The sequence below is a fragment of the Gavialis gangeticus genome, unplaced genomic scaffold (genome assembly GCF_001723915.1).
Source record: "Gavialis gangeticus isolate Ggan-Ray unplaced genomic scaffold, GavGan_comp1, whole genome shotgun sequence".
NCBI lineage: Eukaryota > Metazoa > Chordata > Crocodylia > Gavialidae > Gavialis > Gavialis gangeticus.
The window spans coordinates 100,218,923-100,227,164 of NW_017729031.1; the positions used below are offsets into that span (position 1 = coordinate 100,218,923).

Genomic DNA, 8,242 nt, shown 5'->3' on the forward strand with positions numbered 1-8,242 from the left:
AAAAAAAAAAAAAAAAAAAAATCATTCTTGATAGATTTTTTAACAGCAACTGAGAAGGACCAGTGTAGTTAGCCTTGAATTCCAATTCAACTCCTTTCACCCATGTTCTCAAAACTCTGTTATTAGTTGCTAATCATTTCCCTTATTTCAGTTCAGTTTCAGAGAAAAATACCCACATACAAGCATAAAAGATATGCCCTTCTTTCATGAGCCATACCACCAGAAAAGTCTGTTCTATTTAAAATAGAAAGGAGATATGTGCTCATATCTCATTGGAATAGTGCATGTTAGGGATATTCTACATGGCTCATTAAAACTTACAAGTACTGAGTGGGGGGGGGAAACCACTGTACAAAGTCACCATAATGGAAACTATGGAAAAGCAGCTCACGAGCAGCAGCTAAGTATAGGAATCAACAGACCTGCTAAAGCTGCAAGGAAAGGAAGAGGATAAGTTGAGAGAGCCAGCATTTAAAAGCACTGCAATGTCCCAGCACCAAATTCTGGGCCAGCCCTTGTTCGTCAGCCAGCCACTGTATGAATCAGTTACAGGTTGGAGAGCAAACAGACTTTCCTAGATTGTGAAAGGACAATTCATTTAAAGAAGATTTTAAAAATAAATACATCTCACAAACCACACAAATGGTGGCACTGGACTATCCGAATGGCTTCCTTCATTTTAGCACTGTTTTTAATGGACCATATCCCTGTTCTGAATACCAGAGATTAATTTCTTCCCAATTCCTGATCATTCATGGGAATTTTTATCCTGGCTTTAAGTAAATGTTTTTATGCCCTTAAAAAAAGTATTGTTCTGATGTCTAAGTCTCAAATCAGCAGTCTCTTCTTAAAAGTTATCCAAACAATATGCCTGGGACTGCCCTATTAGGAAGGGGACAAGGAGAGATATCCTGCTCCAAATGCATGGAGAAAAAACTACTACAGAAGTTGCACACACAGTTGAGTAGCTGGCTACAGCTGGCTCATTAAGCTTCTCTACAGAGGCAATAGCATCAATGGTTGGGTGGCAGTGATTAGCAAAAAAGATGCACTATATGCACAAAGTGGCCACCAAACAAAAAATAGTAATAAGTTATCAGGATATGGTTCTCCATCATGTGCAACTCCAGCTGTCAACTAATCTCATACCTTTTTGGTCGGCAGGGTGAGGGGGCACATGTGGGTACTTGGAGTGCTTCTTGATATGGAAGTTCACGTTGTCCAGCTCCACGTTCAAGCTGATGGAGGCGGCTGAGTCACTGTCCATTGTGGACTGGAAGCTGCTGACTGAGGTGCGCTTGCTAGGGCTGGCAGAGTCTTTTAGTGTTGGGTAAGGGGGAAGATACAGGGAGGAGAGGGGTTCAAATGGGTATCATGAAGGGATTGGACAGGAGAAAAACAGTCTTTAATACATAGAAGCCCAGTGTGCAGTACTAAAAGGGATACAGTATTTTCATAGTTTTATCTTATTTTTGATCTGTACTTAATGGAGTGTTGCAAAGAAATGCCTTAGATGCTCACTCTAAAATCCAAATTGCATTAGTGAAGCCTGCCATGAGAAAAAAAAAAAAATCACAGCTAGACTGTTTACTTCTGTAATAAAGCTTATACTAAATTTAGAAACACCAAGTGTCATACTAATTATGAAATACTGTATCTGCTACAAGCAATAGGACTAGTGAGGTCTTAATTTATTTAGATCCTTCTAGCTACTATAAGCAAAGCAGAGTTCACACTTAAGGAGTTATGCTAGTTTGCCCTGGAAGTAGGAGAAGGAGTGTGGGGGAAAAAAGGTTAGTTGAAACTCACTGGCCAAGTTATCTTCCCCTTCATCAGCAATTTGTTCTGTATCACTGTCATCAAATTTGATGTCTTTGAACCACGATGGCTCAGAGTGCCCTTCTACAGAATTCACTGAATCACTGTCTGGAGAGGGAGTTTCTGAAAACTCTGTGCTCTAAGAGACCAAGAAAAGAGACAGTAAGTTGATGTAACCCTCCTAGGATCTCAAAAAGGTACTAAGTATCTTGGTTTGAAGCAACATCTTACACAGTAGTTTGATATTAGGCTTAAAAAAAAAAAAACACAAATGAAACTAGCTTAGTAACTAATCCAGCATCATCCCCACTACCACCAGGGTGAAAAGGGCAACTGTTTAGGACAGGAAATGAATATCCCCTCATATTGCCCACATCCATCTTCCTCCTAAGCACCTCACCCTGATCCCACAAGTGAATCATCTGAGTGACTGAGATTAGTTTCAGTGTACGTTTTCCATCCACTCTCACAACATGGCAGATTTGAGTGTTGAACTTGTTTCCAAGTCAGCATGCTTAACCCACGGAGGAGGAGCACGTATGTTTAGACACCCAATTCTAGGGCTAACCAAACGGTGGTGTGAGGTTCCTTTGTGAAACAGGTCCAGCTCTCTACATCAAGAAATACTGTTGTGAAACAAGGCTCTGATGGGAATCTTAAAGAGCACCTACTCTGCAAATTCTAGTCAGGAGGAACTTCTCTGGTGGAAGAAATTCCCCTACTCTCCAGCACTTGCTTTAGCATTGTATAACTGAGTTTGGAATTCACTAGTACCTGCTTAATTCTCCCAACTTCAAAATTGTTTCAGGTTTGCTCAGAAACAAGATCAGTCAGCTCTGATCACACAGGAATAAGAAAGAAAATCAACTCTGTAACTACATGCCAAAGGGACTGTACACAATTTAGAAGTGACTTTATACAATAAAAGATCATGCAAGGGCTGACCAATTAAGTCAGGAGTTCATTATGAATTGCATAATAAAACTAATTTGCAATAGAAGCTTCTTTGTTTTGAAAGCTTCAGAGGAGTCCTTGCACAGATCAGTCTAGAACTGAACTGGAAATCAGCATCAGTTCTTATCTCTCAGCATGCGTCAGTTAGCTTGTGCCAAAGACTACACAGTATCTTCCATAACAGAATTCTCTTACTCAGGTCCTTGCTTCCAGTCTCCAGACTAGAGTTCAAACAATAAGGAGTGGGCCCATTCATAGGAAAGAAGACTCCTCCCACCGAAAAGCCTCTTGGCTTATTAGGAAGAGAGATCAAATTCCCTGATCTGTGTGTTACCACCTGTAAGCGCCTTTGTATCTTGAATTGAGCTATTCTCTCTAGAGGAGTATACTCCACTCACCACACTGTCTTTAAAGAAAGAATTTAAAATAAAGATGACAGGTGTGTAGGTTGTAGCTGTGTTGGTTTAAGAACATAGGCAGACAAGGTTTTTTGGGTGAATCTGATATCTTTTATTAGACCTTTTATCTTTTATAAAGATGACATCATTCACAGAAGGCAGGGTAGAGATGCACCTTATACACTAACTAAATCACAGATGCACAAAGCTTTTATGGGCCTGAGCTTACTTCATTTGATGAGATGAGCTCAGGCTCATTAAAGCTTTTCTATCTCTGATTTAGTTAGTCAGTCTATACGGTGCATCTCTATCCTGTCTTATGCCCAACTTCACACTAATCTCTTCTCTGCTCATCATTCACAGAGACAGCAGTCATTTACCAGTACCCACCATACTGAACAACAAATTACATATGTAATAGGGTGACAGACAACAGGACAGCTTCCCAGAGTGCATCCTTTACTATCCAGATGCTTACTCTTCATGACAGACTGAAAAGGAGCATTTAAGATCTAATAAATTTCTGTGGCTACTTTTCCCCCCCCCTCAGAGGAAGTTTCAAAGTTTTCTTGGTAAAGGAATATCCACTGTAATTTAATGAAAATAAGTCACTTTGGTTGCTTAATCAGATTTGTGTATCATCTTTATACACACACGCACGCGCGCCAAACAAGAGCTCTCCCCTCCCCCCCACCACAAGTCTGCAGAAGACATGTTGCAAGACTTGTGAACCAGTTCTCAAATGAGAGAAGCAGACAGAACATGCAGAATACGACCAGGAATGTCTCTCAGCTTTCCTTCCACTCCCAAATGAATTCCATGGTTTCTTTTCTTAAAGTGGAGGAGAAAGGGAATTAACAGCAACAACAACAACAACAACAACAAGTACCTGTAATGGTCTGTATAGAGCATATTCATCTCTAAAGATCTGGTCGTGGTGACTGACACACTCCAGCCAACGTCCATCTACCAATGCTTGTCCTATTGCTATGGCTTGAGCTCTGAATGTAGAACAGAATTGAAAGTAAATAAAGAGCTTATACTAAAAACAGGTGTCAGACAGATCATTCAACTGTGTTTTATTTTACACTCTTTTGATTAGCCAGGACCTATTTAAATACACTGGAGAAGCACCAGAATTAGTAGACCAAGCAGCAGGATTAGAAGTCAATAAAGAGACTCCATACACTTAAATCCTAAATCCAGCACAGCTAAATTTTTGATGTGCTGGTCACCTTTCCCTGACACACTATCCCAGCTCCCACTGACTTCTGAGGACCTAACATTCTGACTATTCAAGGAAGAGACCTCTCCTATGCAAAAGAACAATTTCACTTTCTGCCCTTCCACCCCGTAAAATGTGGATAATTCTTTATGCTTCAAGAAGTGCTGAGTTTGCCCATTACATGATAAACCCAATTTAATTAAATTTAATTCCCAACCCTAGATTTTGAACTTGCATTCCGGGATCTCCAGCAATCTGTATCTCTGCCTAGCTAGCACCAATACTGTACTCCAGGCTAGAGCAACTGACACAAAAAAGTAAACAATACAAAAAAGGAAGCTCCATGAAGGTTCCTAAATTACTGATACTACTTACTACTTCATTTTAGCACATCTACAAAAACGTATATGTTGGCTACAGGTATTTTCTACCTTGGTTTGGAGACATCAGGAAGATCAGCCACATCTCTTATTTAGCCATTGATCCACACACACAAGAGAATACACCACTGAAAGTACTTCCTTCCATCAACAGAGTTGCAGGAGATGGATTTGGTCTAATTTACAACTAGTTAAAATAGCAGGAATACCTTGTGGTAATGTGCCCATTTCTGATGAGCCAGTTGACCAGTTCCTTTCCCACAATGCAGTTTGGATGTGTCCGCAACCAATAACGGTGGTCCTGAAACTCCATCCCACTGTTATGATGGCAAATTTTTTTCCACAAGTCTTTTAACTGAACTGAGTCCTATAAAACAATGATAAATCGTATAAGAGGCCTACACACAGCATCATTCAGAGCCTTCAAACTGACTTTACATCAGTAAAGTAATAGAAATAAAAGTTAAGCTGTTCTGTGCAGCTGTAGTCAAGTATGGACTGATTGGAACAGACCTTTAAAGTCCTTTGCCTTACAGGCAGTGACCCTATAAACTGGGGATGAGACAGCAAAAAGTTACCCAATGCCCAAATGCACGGAGGAAGAGTTCCTGCAGTAGTATTTTTACAATGAGCTTCTGCAGTGACAAGGCCTGCAACTGTTTCCACAGCATTCTAGATCACCTGAGCTACAGTATGCAAGAGCAATCACATTCCTCTTAAAAGGATCCCTCCCTGCCTATGCCTACTCAATTTTTTAGTTAATTTTCCACCCAAGCCAAACTTGGTATTATCTTCTATAGCCCTTTCAAATCATTAGGGTTTTGTCTTCCAGAGACAAGGCGCTTCCTTCTCCCAAACTAATCAGGCTTCTTCACTTTCACAAAGATAAACTTATCTCCAGCATGATGAGACCTCACTTGCATCTCTCTTCACCTTTAATTACATTCACTGTGAGAATTACCATGAGAATAATTCTCAGACACACATCATTATTTAGGGTTTCTCCACAAAGGTTTGGTACTCCAGCCATTCTTGGCTTTACCTGCATTTTATTTTAAGGTAATTATTTTAAATATTTACAGCCTTGCCCCATTCCAAGGGGGTTTGAGTACATTGCTGGCTTCATAACTCTGCTGACAGGCCATAATACCCTTATTTACATAAGATGTTAACAAACGTCATACTTTCTGGGTCAGGTGCACTACAATTTGGTTCCAAAGTAAACAGTAGCTACACAACTATACCCATGTGGTCGATGAGGGGCTCTATTACAGCATAGTTCAATTACATTGCTGATGGCAACAATATCAGATTTACTATTCCTGTAATTTCCAAGTTAAGACAAAAAAAAGCCAAAACTCCTGACATACAAGAAACTAGAACTCTTGTTTTAGAAACCAAGAGTTCTAGTTTTTTGCATGTCTTTTTGTCTCAGACCAACACGGCTACCAAGTACACCCCCAAAACTCCTTAAGTATTTGTTTAGGTCCTGAATTTTTTTTTTTTTTTTTTTTACCACCTCTTTAAAGAGGAAAATTAACAATATTTTATTAATTCTGATCAGCAGTCTTTTACTCTCGCTTCTGTAATGGATTAGTAGACTTGCCAGGAAATTTTGCAAAATAGTTCTTTGGATTTTTGAGGCATCCTATTATATTAATCAAATTTAGCAGGCTGGCATCTGGTGTATTCCCAGGTTCACCTATCCCCTGGCCTCCTGTACAGTACCCAGGACCGGACTCCAGTGCCAGTCATTGTATACCAGCCTTTCCAGTACACTGCATTTTCTTGGATGATGTTCATGTCTACAGAGCACTTAATATTTGAAAGTCAGTTTTAAAAGTTATTAAAACATTAACACTTCAGGTCTGCCTTCTTCACCCATCCCCAGTTCACACATAGAAAGTTTTTAACATGGTATTTCCAGAGTGTTGTACTATTAACATTGATTTTTCCTTGGAAAAAAATGTGTCACTAAAGTGTTACATTGACTCTGCAAGTAAACAGGGTGAGGTCAAAACATGACTCAACGTGATCTGTAGTCCTTTCCATTCATTCAACAGATGAAATTTTTTTCACATTAGAACAACTATATCCATGTAGAATTTGATAACCTATAGGGACAAGTGTTCTCTGAGTCTTCAGGCATTTCTATTCAAAGGCAAGGCACCAAGATTCCTTGTACGCACTATGGTACAAGGAAGACAGCATGCATTGCCACCATAGCCCAAATAAAATCTTGTTCGTACCAAAAGAATTTTGCGCTCATCTTCACTGGTTTCCACTTTCAGATATGTACGATTAGCCTGGGGACTGACAGATGTCTCGTATGCGGGCACCATGGGTGAACCAGATCGATCCAGTGACAGGTTAGTAATGCTGGCAGATCTGAAAATTAAGAACAGCAACGAAGGAGAAATATTATTAGTTTTGATAAGTTTGTTACAAGCCTAAACCTGGTTCTGTAATGCTTGAAAAAAATCTTTAAGCCATGCTGCCTGTCGCTTAGCTTTTTGGCAGTATGTGCAGATACATATTCTAATCTACACCAATGCTCGAAATCTGTACCCCCTTCTGCCATCCCTCTGCTGCCCACCCCCCACAAAGAATAACCCTAAGCCAGGAGACACAAAGAGGGAATAACAACACTATTATGCCAATACAGCTGGGTTAAATCAAACTCTGGGGTAAACCGCATGCTATAAGCAATAAGGTGGAGCTTTTTGACCCAAATGTCAAGGGAAGAATTCCAATGAGGTTTCCCTCCCTATTCGAATATGAACTATCCAACCTTTACCTAATGTTCTGGAAACCTGTGGGGCCTCATCCCACACTAAGGAGTAACAAAAAAAACAAAAACAAAAACACAAACAAAACAAAACGACTACACTGTAGGATTGTTGCATCTATATAGCACCTTCAAGCCAAAATCCCACAATCTGAGCAAGCTTCTTAGAAGAGCATTTTTTTTTTCTTTTTATTGCCACCTGCTGGAAATGTGAGGTAGCAGCAATTATATTTACATACAGTGTTATGGCACCTTTCCTCCCCCGAGAAACGTACCTTATTCTTGCCACAGACTCCTAATCCAGAAAGACTAGAACGGGGTGCTCAACCTCCAGCCCATAGGTCAAATGTGGCCCACAGACTCATCACATCTGGCCTGCAGGGCTCCCCATAGGTCAGGAAATCTGGCAGCAGGGGAGTAGTGACCATTAATATGGTCACCCTCCCCCCTGCCAAATTCCCAAACCCCAAGCCTCATGTGGCATGCCAGACTGTGACCCCCACCCCTGCGAGGCCAAGCTATACCGCCAACACCCCACAAGTTCTAGATCAGGACCTGGCCACACCTCCTCCCCCTTCACAGGTATGGGCCAAACACCCTTCCTTCCCTGCAAGGTCAGGTTGAGGCCTGGCCATGCTGCGCCACTCCCCACCCAGGGCACACTCCCTTCCTTCTCCAC

The 8,242-nt window shown here is 40.8% G+C and overlaps 1 protein-coding gene and 1 long non-coding RNA gene across 5 annotated transcripts in view; one reads left to right on the top strand and one right to left on the bottom strand.

The window, feature by feature from the left end:
- Positions 1-8,242, bottom strand: part of PIKFYVE (phosphoinositide kinase, FYVE-type zinc finger containing) — a 120,075-nt gene that overhangs the window by 65,723 nt on the left and 46,110 nt on the right. For 3 of the 4 annotated variants that reach the window (XM_019523446.1, XM_019523445.1, XM_019523448.1), the window contains 5 exons: positions 7,025-7,163; positions 4,985-5,142; positions 4,060-4,171; positions 1,810-1,957; positions 1,150-1,317 (listed from right to left, as the gene is read on the bottom strand). In XM_019523446.1, the coding sequence (XP_019378991.1) occupies positions 1,150-1,317; positions 1,810-1,957; positions 4,060-4,171; positions 4,985-5,142; positions 7,025-7,163 (725 nt within the window). The remainder of the gene's footprint in view (positions 1-1,149; positions 1,318-1,809; positions 1,958-4,059; positions 4,172-4,984; positions 5,143-7,024; positions 7,164-8,242) is intronic. The other variant, XM_019523447.1, reaches the window with a different exon arrangement.
- Positions 1-8,242, top strand: part of LOC109301998 — a 37,270-nt gene that overhangs the window by 14,446 nt on the left and 14,582 nt on the right. The window contains exon 2 of the long non-coding RNA XR_002098682.1: positions 7,067-7,144. This is a non-coding gene — a long non-coding RNA (uncharacterized LOC109301998). The remainder of the gene's footprint in view (positions 1-7,066; positions 7,145-8,242) is intronic.